Source organism: Phaenicophaeus curvirostris, chromosome 28 (genome assembly GCF_032191515.1).
Source record: "Phaenicophaeus curvirostris isolate KB17595 chromosome 28, BPBGC_Pcur_1.0, whole genome shotgun sequence".
Lineage (NCBI taxonomy): Eukaryota > Metazoa > Chordata > Aves > Cuculiformes > Cuculidae > Phaenicophaeus > Phaenicophaeus curvirostris.
The window spans coordinates 1,968,998-1,986,351 of NC_091419.1; the positions used below are offsets into that span (position 1 = coordinate 1,968,998).

General features: G+C 54.7%; 1 protein-coding gene across 1 annotated transcript; it reads left to right on the top strand.

Moving 5' to 3' along the window:
- The first annotated feature begins 113 nt into the window (after positions 1-113).
- On the top strand, positions 114-4,803 carry EBI3 (Epstein-Barr virus induced 3). Its single transcript, XM_069878162.1, has 7 exons — positions 114-234; positions 905-1,027; positions 2,070-2,294; positions 2,377-2,494; positions 2,848-3,020; positions 4,212-4,375; positions 4,495-4,803. The coding sequence occupies exons 1-7, from the start codon at positions 228-230 to the stop codon at positions 4,783-4,785; spliced, it is 1,101 nt and encodes a 366-aa protein (XP_069734263.1). The 5' UTR covers positions 114-227; the 3' UTR covers positions 4,786-4,803.
- The last annotated feature ends 12,551 nt before the right edge of the window (positions 4,804-17,354 follow it).

Here is a 17,354-nt window from a genome sequence, read left to right on the forward strand (position 1 = left end):
GTGACCGTGAAGCGAGGTGGTGGTGTGGGAATGGTTGAAACCCTCTTGGCCAGAGCCGAAGCCGCTTTCCTGTGGCCCGGGCCGGGCTCTGTGTGCAGGAATCCCTGTGGAGCCAGCCTGGCTGGCAGGTCCCCACTGGGGACGACGTTTCCTGAGCGAGGAAGTGGGCTGAGGCCGGCCGGGGTTGTAGCTTCCCGCACTGGCGGCGACGGAGCTTCTGGTCCCAGATGCCTGGTGAGCATGACGGGGGTCCCCATGGGGCTGGGGGCACAGGGGAGCTGGGGTGGCCCCATCAGGAGTCCTCGTGTCCCCCTTGCCAAGGGCTGAGCCAGCTCACAGCCAGGCTGGGTGACAGCACAGCAGGATGTGTCCCTGCGGTGCTGGGCTTGAATCATAGAACCGTAGAATCACCAGGTTGGAAAAGACCCACCGGATCATCGAGTCCAACCATTCCTATCAAAATTTCTTGGTCACAGAGGGGAGCTCAGCTCAGTCCTAGGCTGGGTTTTAAGGGGGGACAGTCCCTCCCCACAAGTCCTGGGAGGTGGGGGGCATCCGAGAGCACTGGTCCCTTCCCTGCTCGAGGACCAGAGTGACCAAAAGCCCCGATTTCAGGCTCAGGACCACAGGGGTGGAAAACCTTGATGACACAGGGTGCATTCACTCCCGCCTCCACCCCCTCCTCCCTGGCAGCAGGATCTGGCCACCATGGCAAGAAACCAGCCCATGTCCTCCCAGTGGGTGCAACAAGGCCAGAGGGGAAACTGAGGCACAGCACTGTGGAGTGGCCAGAGAAGGGTTTGAAGCCCCAGCTTTAGGCTGATGTCCCTGGGGACCCGTGGCCATGATGTCCCTGCTGTCCCCTGCCCTGGGCTCTGACTGTCCTGCCTGCCCCCACCCCCAGGTCCCTGGACCCGGGCAGCTCCGCCGAGGCTCCCTGACATGAAGTGGCTTTGGGTGGTGGCTTTTGTGGCACCTGCCTGCGCCATCCCCTACAACAGCTCATCGAGAAGCGCCGGGGGAGGAGGTGTGGGGGACTGGGACAACGAGGACAAAAGGATGGGGGCATATCAGCCTGGGATGGAGCAACTGGGGGGGACTGGGATGGAGATTGGGGAATGGGGGGACAGGAGGCTGGGGACAGAGTTGTGGGGATGTGGGGGACTGGGGAGGGACTGGAGGGGGCTGGGACGGAGGTAGAGGGGCACCGAGGGGCTCAGGGACAGCGAGGTGACCGAGGGCAGAACTAGAGGGCATCTAGGGGTAGAGATACAGAGACATGGGAGGGACTGGGGACATGGGGGGCCTGAGGACAGAGGCACAGGGTGACTGGTGATGGAGGAATGGGGACACCAGGGGTCTATGGACAAGAGGAGACCAGGGACAGAGGCCTGGGGCTGGGGGACATTGGGGAGGAAGGGGCACTGGGGTGCTGAGAGCGGATTTGGGGATCCAGGGAGGTTAAGACCCTTCCTGACCCAGCATCACCACCACCACTCCCGTTCCCTATGGTGGGGAGAACAGAAGAGATGGGGTGGGATGGGATGGGGTGTCTGCCCAGCCTCCCATGTTCCCATACCTCTGAGCCCAGTGCTCCCGTGCCCCCAGCCTCTATCCCAGCCCCTCCCCATGTCCTTTATGTCCCCATAATTCTGTCCTCCCTGCTCCCCCCAGCTCCCCCAGTCCCTCCCCAGTCCCCCATGTCCCCATACCTCTGTCCCCAGCCTCCTCATTTCCCCACTCCCACCACTCCCCATCCAGTCCCCCCAGTCCCTCCCCAGTCCCCATGATCCCATATCTCTTTCCCCAGTGCTACTGTCCCCCTAGTCCCTCCCCAAGTCCCCCATGTGCCCATGCCTCTGTCCCCAGCCTCCTCATTTCCCCACTCCCCCCAGTCCCCATTCCAGTCCCCCCAGTCCCTCCCCAGCCCACCATGTCCCCATACCTCTGTCCCCAGTCCCCCCAGTTCCCCCCAGCCTCCATCCCAGCCCCCCAGTGGGGATGGCAGCAGGATGGGGGGACAGGGAGCGGTGGAGGTGCCACCACTGCCCGCTGCCTCATCCCCCCAGGTGTCTGCGCCCCCCAGCACGGCGCCCTGGGCACCGAGGTGCTGCTGCGGTGCCCGGCTGCGGCGGGGGGGACCCTGGAGTGGCGCCGGGGGGACACCATCCTGGGAACATACCCTGCGCCTGGGCTGGCCATCCCCAACACCAGCCTGGCCCACCAGGGCCACTACAGCTGCCACCACCCCAGCACCGGGGACACCTTGGCCACCATCTGCCTGCAGCTGGGCTGTGAGTGGCCCCCGTCCCCCACGCTCCCCAGAGATTCCCTTGGGGGCAGGTGGCACCGGGGTGACATCGTCCTTGGTCCCAGATGCTCCCGCGTCACCCGCTGTCGAGTGCTGGGCCGTCAGCTACCCGCAGGTGGTCAACTGCTCCTGGGACCTGGTCCCCGAGCCGCTGCTGGACACCAGCTTCGTGGTCACCTACAGGTCAGTGGGGTCCCTCCCTGTCACAATCCACTTGTGATGGTCTTTGGCACGTGCTCTGTTGGGGTACAGGTCTGGGTTAAGTCCCATCATTAATTTTTCTGTCTATTCCTCCTTGCCTGGAAACAGGTATGGAATATTTTTGAGATAAAGAGGTAGGTACGGGCACAAAGCATTCGTTCCGTACCAGCTTTGGCTGTTTTCGTAAGGCCTGCACCTCTGATTTATACAGTCAAGTTCTGAGAAAAATGTTGAGGCAGAAATGGATTCTTTGACCAACTCTTACACCCCCTTGTGCCACTGTCGGGGGCTCAGGGAGGGTAGAATCCTGCCCTGGTGCCCCCTTGCCCCCCCAGGCACAGCGCGGAGTGGGGCACAGAGTCCGGAGAGTGCGTCCACACGGGGCCGCGGAGCTGCTCCTTTGGGAACGTGCAGATGTTCTCCCTCACGCCCTACGTGGTGAACGTGACGGCCGTGAACCCCCTGGGTGCTGCCTCCGGACACCAGCTCTTCCTTCTGGAGAACATCAGTGAGTGGGGGTGGGTTGGGCTTGGGCCTCTCGCATGGAGAATTATGGAATGGGATGGGTTGGAGGGGACCTCAAAGCCCATCGAGTTCCTCCCCTGCCATGGGCAGGGACACCTCCCACTGGATCTGGTTGCTCCAAGCTCCATCCAACCTGGCCTTGAACCCCTCCAGGGATGGGGCAGCCACCACTGCTCTGGGCAACCTGGGCCAGGGCCTCCCCATCCTCATGGTAAAGCATTTCTTCCTGATGTCTAACCTAAATCTTCCCCCTTCCAATTTAAAGCGGTTCCCCTTCATCCTATCACTCCATGTCCTTGTAAAAAGTTCCTCACCAGGTTTCCTGGAGCCCCTTTCAGTCCTGGAAGCTGCTCTGAGATCTCCCTGGAGCCTTCTCCTTTCCAGGCTGAACCACCCCAGCTCTCTCCGCCTGTCCTCATAGCCGAGGTGCTTGATCCCCCCCTTCCCGAGCTGTGTGCTTGGCTCTAATCCAGTCCTTTCCCTTCCGGTTTGCTCCCATGCTTGGGATGCGGAAACATCAGTGCGATGATTTGCTGGGTCTCAGCCTACATTTTCAACAGGGCTAGTGGAGACGTCATTGTTCTCCCTCTGGACTCGGCACTGGGGAGACCGCACCTCGAATCCTGTGTTCAGTTCTGGGCCCCTCCCCACAAGAAGGATGTTGAGGCTCTGGAGTGAGTCCAGAGAAGAGCAACGAAGCTGGTGAAGGGGCTGGAGAACAAGAGGAGCGGCTGAGAGAGCTGGGGGTGTTTAGCCTGGAGAAGAGGAGGCTGAGGGGAGACCTCATTGCTCTCTCCAACTCCCTGAGAGGAGGTTGTGGAGAGGAGGGAGCTGGCCTCTTCTCCCAAATGACAGGGGACAGGATGAGAGGGAATGGCCTCAAGCTCCGCCAGGGGAGGTTCAGGCTGGACATCAGGAAAATTTTTTTCACAGAAAGTGTCATTAGGCACTGGCAGAGGCTGCCCAGGGAGGGGGTTGAGTCACCTTCCCTGGAGGGGTTTAAGGGATGGTGGATGAGGTGCTGAGGGACATGGTTTAGTGATTGATGGGAATGGTTGGACTCGATGATCCGGTGGGTCTTTTCCAAGCTAGTGATTCTATGATTCTATGATTGTGGTCCTCACCAGCCCCGTGTTGGTCTCCTCACCCCATCACTGTCTCCTTGCTTCCTTAGTAAAGCCGGATCCCCCTGAGGACCTGCGGGTCTTGCCCATCCCTGGGGAGACCACGAAGCTGCTGCTGGAGTGGCGCCCACCGGCGTCCTGGCCCTTCCCAAAGTATTTTCCACTGAAGTATCACATCCGCTATTCCTGGGAGGAAAGCTCCATCACCAAAACGGTACCACCCACCCGCTGTATCCCCCCTACCCCGGCCTCTCCTTTCCGTGCTGGGGAAACTGAGGCACGGTGAGGGATGCGTCCTGGCCCGCGGGTGCCCCTGACCCAGCTCTGCTGCAGGTCGGGCCCTTCGAGCAGACGTCGTGCACCCTGATGGGAGTGCAGCCTGGCACCCGCCACCACGTCCAGGTGGCTGCAAAGGACATCACGGACTCAGGGGAATTCAGCACCTGGAGCCTGGTGGCTTCGGGGACACCCTGGATGGATCCGGGGCAGGCAGAGCAGGGCCAGCGTTCCCTTCCCCACCCTGCTCCTCTCCCGCACCCCACTGAAGGACCCCACGCGCCTCAGCCTCTCGCTGACCCCAGGGAGCCACCAGTGCCGGAGGGAGCCACCAGAAACAGCCAATAAAGCAGCCTGAAGCTCTGATCTCTGTCCTGCTTTTGTGATGCTCTCCACTGAGCAGCTGAGGGGACGGTCTCTTGGCTGGCTGTGGGGCTGTGAGGGAGGCCCCAGGCTCCCAATGGTCTCCATCACCTCCACAGGTCCCTGTGGAGGGGCACTGTCAGAGGATCACAGAATCCTGGAACGGTTTGGGTTGGAAGGGACCTCAAAGCCCACCCAGTCCCACCCCCGCCCTGGGCAGGGACACCTCCCACTGGATCAGGGGCTCCAAGCCCCATCCAACCTGGCCTTGAACCCCTCCAGGGATGGGGCAGCCACCACTGCTCTGGGCAACTTGGGCCAGGGCCTCCCCACCCTCACAGCAAAACATTTCTTCCTAAGATCCCATCTCAATCTCCCCTCTTGCAGCTGAAAACCCTTCCCCCCACCCTCTCCCTGCACTCCCTGACCAAGAGCCCCTCCCCAGCTTTTCTGGAGCCCCTTTCAGTGCTGGAAGCTGCTCTAAGTTCTCCTCGCAGCCTTCTCTTCCCGAGGCTGAACAACCCCAACTCTCTCAGCCTGTCCTTGTCCGGGAGGTGCTCCAGCCCTTGGATCATCTCCGTGGCCTCCTCTGGTCCCGCACCAACAGCTCCGTGTCCTTCTTATGCTGAGGATTCCAGAACTGGACACAGGGCTCAGTTCTGGGGGGTCCCATCCCGTCCCATCCCCGCCACTCGCAGCTGCCCCCCGTCGTAGCGCGGTGCGACCGACAGGGGGCGCTGTTCGCAAAGCGCAGCGCAGGCGGCCCCCCTAAGGCTGTGTAGGCGCCTCCCTATGGCAGCGTAGGCGCCCCCTACGGCAGCGTAGCCGCCTTTTTACGGCAGCGTAGGCGCCTCTCTACGGCAGCGTAGCCGCCTTTTTACGGCAGCGTAGGCGCCCCCTACGGCAGCGTAGCCGTCTCTCTACGGCAGCGTAGCCGTCTCTCTACGGCAGCGTAGGCGCCCTCTACGGCAGCGTAGCCGCCTTTTTACGGCAGCGTAGGCGCCTCTCTACGGCAGCGTAGCCGCCTTTTTACGGCAGCGTAGGCGCCCCCTACGGCAGCGTAGCCGCGTTTTTACGGCAGCGTAGGCGCCTCGTTGCGCACGTGGAGCCCCGGGGGTGGTGGGAGCTGCAGCCTCTGAGCTCCCAGGGTGTCCCAGAGCACTGCAGCCATCTCAGGGGGTGTAGGCTTTGGTGTAGCTCTCTTCAGACTCCCCCTGTTCGTCCAGGTTCCCTCCCAAGCCCTCACTGAGCTGGCACAGGGCACTGGGAGCTCAAAACCCACCCCTGTTCTGGGATGCATCCAGCGCAGGGGGAGCAGCGGGGGTGGTGGTGGTGGGGTGGATTCTGCCCCTCTGTTCCTCTCTGATGAGACCCCACCTGGAGCCCTGCGACCAGTTCTGGAGTCCTCAGCACAGGAAGGACATGGAGCTGTTGGAGCGAGTGCAGAGGAGGTCATGGAGATGATCCAAGGGCTGGAGCACCTACTGTATAAGGACAGGCTGAGACAGTTGGGGTTGTTCAGCCTGGAGAAGAGAAGGCTCCAAGGAGGCCTTGGAGCAGCTTCCAGCACTGAAAGGGGCTCCAGAAAAGCTGGGGAGGGGCCCTTGATCAGGGAGGGCAGGGAGAGGGTGGGGGGAAACAGTTTTGAGCTGCAAGAGGGGAGATTGAGATGAGATCTTAGGCAAAATGTTTTCCTGTGAGGGTGGGGAGGCTTCTGGTTGCCCAGAGCAGTGGTGGCTGCCCCATCCCTGGAGGGGTTCAAGGCCAGGTTGGATGGGGCTTGGAGCAGCCTGGTCCAGTGGGAGGTGTCCCTGCCCATGGCACGGGTGGAACTGGATGGGCTTTGAGGTCCCTTCCAACCCAAACCATTCCAGGATTCAACGAAAAGATCTCTACGCTCATCCAGCCAAATATCAGCCCAACATCTCCATCTGTACTAAACCGTTTCCCAAAATGCTACAGCTACACGTTTTTTGAACCCCTCCAGGGATGGAAACTCCACCACAGCCCTGATTAGCCTCTGCCAGTGCTTCACTAGTCTTTCAGTAAAGAAATTGTTCCTAATATCTAAACTTAAACTTAAACTGGAACTTAAAGCTAAGGTTTTGAGGTCCTTCCCTCAGAACCCCTCCTGAGGTGCAATTTTGATCCCAAGTGCTATCCAGGATGACTGTTCATCCCTTGCCCTCTGCTGATGGTTGTCCTCTGCTCAGATCCCATCTGGAATCCCTCATCATTTCCCCAAGCAAGGAAAGGGGAGGGCCATCAACAACTTTCACTCCTGGCTGCTTCTGTGTGGGAGACCTTAGATGCTGGGTCTGGTTTTTTTGGACCTGAAAGGAGCCTTACTTCTCTCCAGAATTCCCTTGGTCCTTTTCCATGTTTTGGTAAAGCCTAGGCATTGATTTCCTGGCCTCTGGAGAGCCCTGAGGCTTCACTGGAGTTTGCCAGGACCCAGGGAGGGCTTTTCTGCCCTCCAGAGAGCCTTGGAGCTTTCGCCAGGCTTTCTCAGGACCCAGGCAGGGCTTTGTGCCCTCTGGGCAGTTCTGGGGCCTCCAGCACCTCACACAGAGCCCTGAATCTTTCCAGAGTTCTCAGAGTCCTTTGCCAGGGCTCTGCTGCCCTCTGAAGCTCCTTGGCACCTTTGCTAACCTTTGGAGAGCCCCACAATGTCCTCCTGCCCTTTGGAGAGCCCCAGGACATCCTCAAGGCTTTCCTAGCGCCCAGGCAATGCTGGCTGTCACAGAATCACAGAATCACTAGGTTGGAAAAGACCCACCAGATCATCGAGTCCAACCATTCCTATCGATCACTAAACCATGTCCCTCAGTGCCTCAAAAGTGTCCTTGAAGGCTGTTTGGGAGAAGGTCTTATTCATCCAGTGCAGTGAAATTCCGTGCTGCTCCAGCTGATGGCACGATTGGGAGCTTCTAGAGCAGAGATTTTTCCTGGGAAGACAGACATTGGACAAAATCCCAGTTCTCCGGCTCAAGTATTTGATATTGTGCAGCGTGGGGCTCGGCCTCGCACCATGCCAGTATTCCCACCAAAAATGAGTTCAGAGAAGAGCCTGGTTCTTATCAAATGAGAAAATAAATACGAGCCAGGCCAAGTCGTTAGGTCAGGGATGAGACAAGAGTGATCGGCAGGACAGGCGACCGGCAGTTTGGGGCTGTAAAGGACTTGCAGCCGCAGGAGGGGGCTCCCACCAGTAGGAGTTAATGGGATGTCAGTCCACAGGAGAGCTTCCTTCCACAGCACGTGTGCGTTTGAGGCAAGAATCCCTCCAGGGTTTCAGCTCCTTCTGTGTCTGCCTTACAGCTGTGTGACCTTCCAAACACACAGCAAAGGCATTTTTCTCTGGGAAAGTGTCGGCTCCCTTCGGCCTCACGCTGACAAGCGGCCAGTGTGTGGCCCTTGGGGGATCCAAAGCGCTCGAAGAGGCTCTGGAGTGGCTGGGTTGAACACCTGGGCTTTCCTGATGGGATCGGATGAACCAAACAGCCTTTGGGTTCGTCCCGGGGTGTACCGAGTGAAATGGGGTCTCTGGGATGGGAGAGCTGTGTGCTTTAGAGCAGCTGATGGTTCAGTAATTTGCGTAGGTGAGGAATGCATCTTTGCAAGGTCTTTCAATGGCAAAACCTGATTATATGTACGGGCACAAAAATCCACCTCCCAATTTTCTTTGCATTTGATGAATTCTGCTGTTTCAGCAAGAAAAAACCCATATATTACTTATTTCAGGAAGGCAGAGGTGCTTAATTAAAGCCAGGGCCAATTATTATTATTCCTGGCTCCATCACTTGCAGTGTTTGACCTTAGGAAGGGCATCAGCTCTGCTGCAAAATTTCCATATCATTAGGATGATGACAATAACTAATCCCTCCGAGGATGCTGGAGTGGAACTAGTTAATATTCAAAAAGATCTTTAAGCTTTTTTGTTGATGCAGATCTTACCGAAGCCATCGCTTGCAACAAAAAATCAGGTTAAAATGGCAAAAATTCCATCTTCTTCCTAAAATGCGATGGCAAATCCACGAGAGCTTTTACAGGATGGTTTCTGTCATCCAAATGTCGTGTGTAGTGTTTGTTTCCTCTTCATACCTTCTTAATAAGAAATCTTTGAATTTGGAATCTGATTAAAAAAATGTCCTTGGCAGGGCAGGTTTTATTGTTGCCTGGCAGGTCTCAACACTTTCACAGATGTTTCTCCACCAATTACGTTCAGATTCAATTTCTTCACTTTTCTCTGTAACCAAAATACACCACTTTATTAATTTCTTCATGGAAGTCGAGTTTCTGGAACACAAGGCAGCAACCTGAGGTGGCTGGTGCATGCTCAGTTATGGGTTCATTGTAGCTGGAACGGGAGTGGTAGCGCTCCAGGAACATGAGAACTTACCCAACTACAACATCAGCTGTCTTAGTCCATGAAACGATGGACCAAAGCTTCATGAGATCCGTTTCCAACAGGTAGAGGTTGTCTCTGCGTGTTTTATGAAGGGACCTGCGGGAAGGATATTGTGGAGTATTGTGTCCAGTTCTGGAATTCCCAGCATAAGAAGGACATGGAACTGTTGGAACGGGTGCAGAGGAGGGCACAGAGATAATCAGGGGGCTGGGGCATCTCCTGTACAAGGACAGGCTTGAGAGAGTTGGGGATGTTCAGCCTGGAGAAGAGAAGGCTCTGAGGAGACCTTAGAGCAGCTTCCATCTTTGGAGAACTGAAAGGGGCTCCAGGAAAGCTGGTGAAGGACTTTTTACAAGGACATGGAGTGATAGGACGAGGGGGAGCGGCTTTAACTCAGAAGGGGGAAGATTTAGGTTAGACATCAGGAAGAAATTCCTCACAATGAGGGTGGGGAGGCCCTGGCCCAGGTTGCCCAGAGCAGTGGTGGCTGCCCCATCCCTGGTGATGTCCAAGGGCAGGTTGGATGGGGCTTGGAGCCCCTGATCTAGTGGGAGGTGTCCCTGCCCATGGCAGAGGGGTTGGAACTGGATGGGCTTTGAGGTTCCTTCCAACCCAAACTGTTCTATGATTCTGTGAAGGGAGTCTTTGCACGGTGCATGGGCTGTTTTACTCCTACATAACAACATGATTTAGTTGGGGTTTTGGACACCAGCAGCACAGCTGGTGGCATACAGGGAGTGTGAAATGAATGCTTTGATTTGGGAGGAGAGGAGCCTGCATTCCCTGCCTTTCCTGGGTGGAGAGCTTGGCAGCCCTCAGGTAATTCCTTTCCAGCTTGAGTTTTTCTTACTCTGTCCTCAGGAGAAGGGGCCGGTTGGGGAGCTGCCCTTTACAAACCTTGTCTCCATCTTCTTGCACCTTCACAAGGCTCCTGTGTTTAGTCTGGCGCTCGCTGTAGCGTAGCAGTGTTGGGTACCTTAACAGTTACAGCAACCTGCAAGAATGCCTGGCTGGAACCCCCTCTGTGCCAGGCAAAGGGGCTCTGCTGGGGAGGCGAGGGGTTCATGATGTTCTACCCTCCCTCTTTTTCCTTTTACAGCACTTCGAAGCCTAATAAAAGTGGCTGATTCCTGTTTAATGGATAACGCTGGTTACTAACAAGCTCACCTCCCTCTTAAAAAGCCAACAGCGGGCTCAGGAGATCTAATTTAGGAAGCACGTGTAAGGCAAGGGTGTCCTGCAAGGGCCTCTAGGGTGGAAGTCGTACCGTGTCCTACGCCAGGCTGGTCGGCTGCCAGAGCTCTGAGTATTTTTATCCACCGGCCAGACTGCCAGAGGCTCTCCTCAAGCTCTGCACCCGGTATGGAGGGCAGACTCGCCTCTCAAATGAGTGTGAATTCACCCTGAGTGGTGCAGGGACTTTCTGGTGGCAGCAGCCGGTACTGAGGCAGCCTGGGTGTTGCAGACAGAAAAGCGTGAGCCCAAACCACGTGCTGCAAAGCTCTTCTGGTGCCAGCTCTGGTACAATGTCAGCTTATCTTATCAGCTTATCTGGGGTTTATGGGGAGGAGTGTGGCCAGCAGGACGAGAGGGGTTCTCTTCCCTCTCCACTCTGCCCTAGTGAGGCCCCATCTGGAGTGCTATGTCCAGTTCTGGGGTCCCCAATTCGAGAAAGACAAAGACGACTGGAGAGAGTCCAGTGGAGGCCACAGAGGTGATGAGGGCACCGAAGTATCTCTCTTATGAGGAGAGGCTGTGGGACCTGGGTCCATTCAGCCTGGAGAAGAGAAGGCTGAGGGGAGATCTGATCAATGCTGATCCATATCCAGAAGGCAGGGGGCAGGAGGATGAGGCCAGACTCTGTTCAGTGGTGCCTGGTGATAGGACAAGGGGCAACGGGTACAAACTGGAGCCTAGGATGTTCCATCTCCACATGAGGAAAAACTTTTTTGCTGTGAGGGTGATGGAGCATGGGAACAGGCTGCCCAGGAAAGATGTGGAGTCTCCTTCTCTAGAAATCTTGAAACCTGTGTGGACATGCTCCTGTGCAACCTGCTGGAGGTTACCCTGGTTTATCAGTGGAGTTGGACTGGATGAGCTCCAGAGGGCCCTTCCAATCCCAGCATTCAGTGATTCTATGATACCCTGTTCAGCCTGGTCCAATGGATCTGTAGTCTCCTTCCTCTGTGGGTCCTCCATCCTCTTCCCTCAGGTGGCTTTCTCAAGGTGTTGGGACTGACCCAAGGGACCATCGGGTTCTGTGCTAGCGCCCCTTCATCCTTTGCCGTGGGGCTGAGTCACCACCTGCTTCTTCTCAAAGCTTTTGATGGAGGATGACAGTGTTTCAGAGCTCAGACACTTTGGTCCCTTGTTGTCAAACTATTCCAGCAGTGGCGAGGATGTTTCACAAGAGCAAAGCAAAAAGATTCCATTGAAGCACAGAGGGGAAAAACCTCTTTTGGACTGTGTGACAGTGTTTGGGTGTGGGAAGGTCTGATAGAGAGAAAACTCTTTTCCCAACAACATCTGCTTTCAGTGGTGTTTCCGACAAGGCACCATCAGTGCTTCTCAAAGGGGTGAGTGATGTTGGAGGACACGTGCACTGTCGCGTTCAGTGCAGTGGAGAAGGTGAAGTGTTAATATGGTCCCACTGCTGATGTGGTGCAGGCGTGTATGAGCAGACCAGCAAAGGTCACCGGTGTGCATCAGCTTGTGCTTGTAGTCGCTGTCTGTAGACACTTGTGCTCTAAATCACCTCAACACCTGGATCAGGGCATCCCAAGCACAATTACAGCTGGGCAGAGGACGGATTTAGAGCAGCTCTGAGGAGAAGTATTTGGGGTGCTGGGGGATGAGAAGCTCAACATGAGCTGTCAATGTGCGCTCGCAGCCCAGAAACCAACCGTGTCCTGGGCTGCATCCAAAGCAGTGGGACCAGCAGGGGAGGGAGGGGATTCTGCCCCTCTGCTCTGCTCTGGTGAGACCCACCTGGAGACCTCTTTTCAGTTCTCGAGTCCTCAGCAGAGGAAGGACATGGAGCTGTTGGAGCAAGACCATAGGATGCCATGAAGATGATCTGAGGGCTGGAGCACCTCCCGTACAAGGACAGGCTGAGGGAGTTGGGGTTGTTCAGCCTGGAGAAGAGAATGCTCTGAGGAGGCCTTCGATCAGCCTCCAGTACTGAAAGGGGCTTCAGGAAAGCTGGAGAGGGGGTCTGGATCAGGGAGTGCAAGGACAAGACGAGGGAGAATGGATTTAAGCTGAACAAGGGGAGATTGAGATGAGATCTTACGAAGAAATGTTTTGCTGTGAGGGTCGGAAGGACCTGGCCCAGGTTGCCCAGAACAGTGGTGGCTGCCCCATCCCTAGAGGTGTTCAAGGCCAGGTTGGATGAGGGTTTGAGCCACTGGATCCAGTGGGAGGTGTCCCTGCTCATGGCAGGAGGTTGGAACTGGATGGTCTTTAAGGTCCCTTCCAACCCAAACCATCCTATCATTCTATGGTTCTATGATTCTAAGTACTGGATGTGCACAACATCCTCCCTGAACACCCTATCAGTTTCAATCTTGCATTTCCACCCTACAGCAATGCAGAGGAACCCGTCCATCTCTTGGCTGCTGTGTGCACGAGTGACAAGTCTGTGTCAGGGCACCACAAAAGCATGACAGCCACACCCTTGGATGTCCTAGTGATGTGAGTGTCATGAAGCTAGAGATCTTGAGTGTCCAGAGACAATCAGGAGACGTGAAAGCAGCCTGCTTCATTCACCCTGTTCAATATGGTCTTCTTTAAACCATGTTTTTACTTCAGATTTGGGCTGCCAATAACTCATTCAAACAATGATCTAATGCCTATGTGAATGTTTGTAAAACCTCACTGCTCTGGCAGGTTGAGCGCTTGCCAAAAAGCAATCACATGTAATTAAGGAGAAGGAATTTGAATATACTCGGCTTTCAGTGCAGCATATTTTCCAGTTGTGTTTGTACCATTTTAACTGTCTCATTAGCTGGGCTTGTGCCGTGTCGGGGTACGTGTGACTTGCTCCTGTCTTCAAAGGAATCTTCTCTGTGGACAGCACTGCCAAAAACCTGTCGAAAAACTGCCTGGGATATGAGAAACCTGTGCTGGGCTGTTCTGAGGTTGTGCCCAACGGCATCACTAGCTTGACTTTGGAGGGAAGTAAGTGTATAAGGAACTCCTTATGTCCTTCGTTGGGGCTGCCAGGGTTCTCCAAGGGAGCAGCCAGCAACTACACCGTGGTTGTACCCCTTCTGGGGAGAATTTGTTCATGGCTGGAAGCAAGAGAGAGTAAAACCTTTTTGGTCAAGTAGGATAATCAACATCGCACACATAATGATGGTAAATGGCTCAACGAGTACCCCTTGCGTTTGGGAACTGGCACCTGGTTACCATTCCCTTTCCGTGGTCAATGGCAAATGAAGAGAAAAGAGCCCGGCACATGCAGTGCACCGAATCCTAGAATCCTAGAATAGTTTGGGTTGGAAGGGACCTTAAAGATCATCCAGTTCCAACCCCTGCCATGGGGAGGGACACCTCCTAGATCAGGCTGCCCAAGGCCCATACAACCTGGCCTTCAACACCCCCAGGGAATGATCCTTCAGGTTCTCAACTCTTCACCTTGCAGTGTTTCCTGCTGCACAGAAGGTTCCTGAGGGGGCCTTTTAGGCATAGTATTGTAGAATGGTTTAGGTTGGAAGGGATCTTAAAGATTATCCAGTTCCACCCTCTGCTGTGGACAAGGACACCTCCCACTGAATCAGGTTGCTCAAAGCCTCATCCAGCCTGACCTTCAACACCTTCAGGGAAGGGGCATCTGTGACTTCTCTGGGCACTGAATTATTCTTCATGAAAGAGTTCTTCCTGGATGATTATTTTTGTTTTCGTTCATGGGTGAGCAGTTGGACTTGATGATCTTAAAGGTTTTTTCCAACCTAAATGATTCTGTGACTCTCCTGTGGCCCCAAAAATTTCATGTGAAGACGTGCACATGCACAGAGCACTACACAAATATGATTCCTTTGTGCAGTCAACCAATTTGCCTTTAGACTGGAATGTCCTTGTCCTTTTGTCCCAGTGCAGAGCCTTTGTAGTCACATCTGCGTGGCACACGCCCTCATCCCCAGAAGGATTTGTGGTCCTCTCAAACATACAAACCTCTGAAAGGCTGGGGTTCAGGACTCCCTTGCAGATAAACAACACATAACAAAGGCCGCCCAGGGAGGGGACGCTGCAAAACTCTTTCCAGGGTTTTCCTGTGTCCAAAGGGCAAACACTGACCTGTTTGCAGCTTCTCTAGTATGATGGGTTAACTTTGGCTGGTTCCAGCTGTCCACCAAGTGGCTTTATCACTCCACTCCTCAGTGGGAAGAAAATAAGATTAAGAACTCATGGGTTGAGATAAAGGCAATTTGATAAAAGAAAGCAAAGGCTGTGTGCAGAAACAAAGGGAACAAAATGGTTGGACTCGATGATCTGGTGAGTCTTTTCCAACCTGCTGATTCTATGATTCTGTGAAAAATGTGTATTCTCTGCTTCAGCAGGCGATGTCCAGCCACTGCCTGGGAAGTGGGGCCTCAGCACACGTAGCAAACAGAAGACAAACAACTTAATAATAAATGCCCCCTTCTCCTCCTCCTCCTCTTAGCTTTTATTACTGACCATGATGTCATATGGTATGGAACATCTCTTTGGTCAGCTGGGGTCAGCTGTCCTGGCCATGTTCCTTCCCAGCCTCTTGGCCACCTCTCATCTCCTGGCCCTCGTGGGAGGGTTGGAGACAGCCTGGGTGCTGTGAGCACCACTCAGCAGTGGCCAAAACATCCCGGGGTTATCAATCAGCACCGTTCAGCACAGCCTGATAAAGGCTGCTGTGCGGAAAGTTAACTCCATCCCAACCGGACCCCATGCACGCAGTCATCTTATAAGAAGCGGCTGAGGGAGCTGGGGCTGTTTACCTTGGAGAAGAGGTTGGGAGGAGACCTCATCTCTCTCCACAGCTCCCTGAAAGGACGTTGGAACAAGGTGGGTGCTGGGCTCTTCTCCCAAGTAACAAGGGATAGGATGGGAGGAAATGGCCTCAAGTTGTGCCAGAGGAGGTTTATATTGGATATTGGGAAAAATTTCTTCACTGACAGAGTGGTGAAGCCCTGGCAGAGGCTGCCTAGGGCAGTGGTGGAGTCTTCATCCTTGGAGGGGTTCAAAATGTGTGACTGGCACTCTGGGACATGGTTTAGTAGGGATGGTGGGGATTCTATGATCCTCAAACTGGGCAGAAGCCTCCTGTCCTGGCCGTCCAGGTTGTGCATGACCTCTCCATGTATTTAGCCATCGACGAGGATGGGTGTGCTCTTGGTTCATCTGTTGGGTCCTGCTGCCTGTGATCTGTTCTCACCAGTGATTCTACAGGTGAATCCCAAAAGCTGTGAAGGGTTTGTACAACAGCATGGTTGGTTACTCAGCTCAGGAGGTCAGGGACAGACACAAACCCCTTGAGACCAAGACCTGTTACTTACAGGAGGAATTTTTTTCCTGAATGTAGGAGAGGAGAGGTGGATTCTGCTCTCCTGATCACTGGGTTTTGAAAACATAATTCCCAGCCAAGAGTCATCACATAAACTAGTGCTGAAGAACCTGACCTAGTTTGAATAATTAGAAGTAATTGCCAGCTCTTACCAAATTGTAAAACCCTTAATCACCCTTAAGCAGATGCTTAGCCAGCCTCACAAACCAGGCTGGAAACCCAGAGTGGGGTGGGGAGGATTGTCCCAGAGGCACCAAGTTTCAGGAATGGGCAGGGATCTTCCTTAGGGTATTTTCCAGTGCATGGTCAGATGCTCAGACTGGGGCACTGATTTAAGCTCATGGACTGGGCATCTTTCCAGAGGATCTGTAAGTATGCCGTGAGTGCATACATGACTGACAACTGAAGTGTGGGGAACAATGCAAGACGGAGCAACTTCGAAATGGAGAGCCGAAAGTTTGGATTGTTTTATGGATTCCTGTTACAGACCCTTGAATCTAGATTCTCAGCTCCCTAAGCTCATCTGGGGTGTCTTAAAGCTTTTGGAGCCCCAGGCATGGAGGCTCTGACAGACGCCTGTGTGCTCTGTGGCAACAGATCCTTGGAGCTGCCTGCCAAGTGCACTTCTGGGAAGCTGAGAAGGTCCTGAATTTCAGTGGAAACCCCAGAAGATCTCTGGAGAATTGTGTTCTGTGAGCTGAGTGTGGGAACCTTTGACTTGAAAGGCTGATATTTTCCAGTCCGTTCTGGTGGATGGGGCTGGACTCCCGAGTCCTGATGGCAGCAGGACAGAGCTGAGGGGCAGCGGGGAAGGGCAAATGCAAGACTGCAGGAAGCTGGGAACAACTCCCAGTCCTGTCTGTGCATCTCACCTGCCTGTCAACCAACCACCTTAACCCAGCGTGGGAGGGGTGACTGCTGAAATCACCAAATCATTTCGTTGGAAAAGACTTTTGAGATCATGATGTCCAACCATACCTGTGCAGTACTAAACCACATCCCTGAGCACCTCGTCTGCCCGTCATTCAAACCCCTCCAGTGATGGGGACGTTCCAGTGTCTAATAAATCTTTTGGTGAAGAAATATTCCCTGATAGCCAATCTAAACCTCCCCCGGTGCAACTTTATGCCATTTCTTCTCATCCTATCCTCTGTCATGTGGGAGAAGAGACCAGCACCCAGCTCGCTCCAACCTCCTTTCAGAGAGCTGCAGAGGGCGATGAGGTCTCCCCTCAGCCTCCTTTTCTCCAGGCTGAACAACCGCAGATCTCCCAGCTGCTCCTCATAAACCTTGTTCTCCAGCTCCTTCCCCAGCTTTGTTCCCTTCTCTGGACGTGCTCCAGCCCCTCAGTGTCCTTCTTGTAGTGAGGGGCCCAAAACTGAACCCAGGATTCGAGGCATGGCCTCACCAGTGCCGACCACAGGGGAAGCACGACTTCCACGGTCCCACTGGCCATGCTGTTCCTGATACAGGCCAGGATGAAATAGGAGGATCTTTGGGGACCTGAATTGAAAAAAAGAACCCTGTCTGCAACAGCTGTCCTGCTCTGGTTTGAGTTGCAAAGAACCAAATTAGCACTTGCCTGCCTCATCTTCTCTCCAG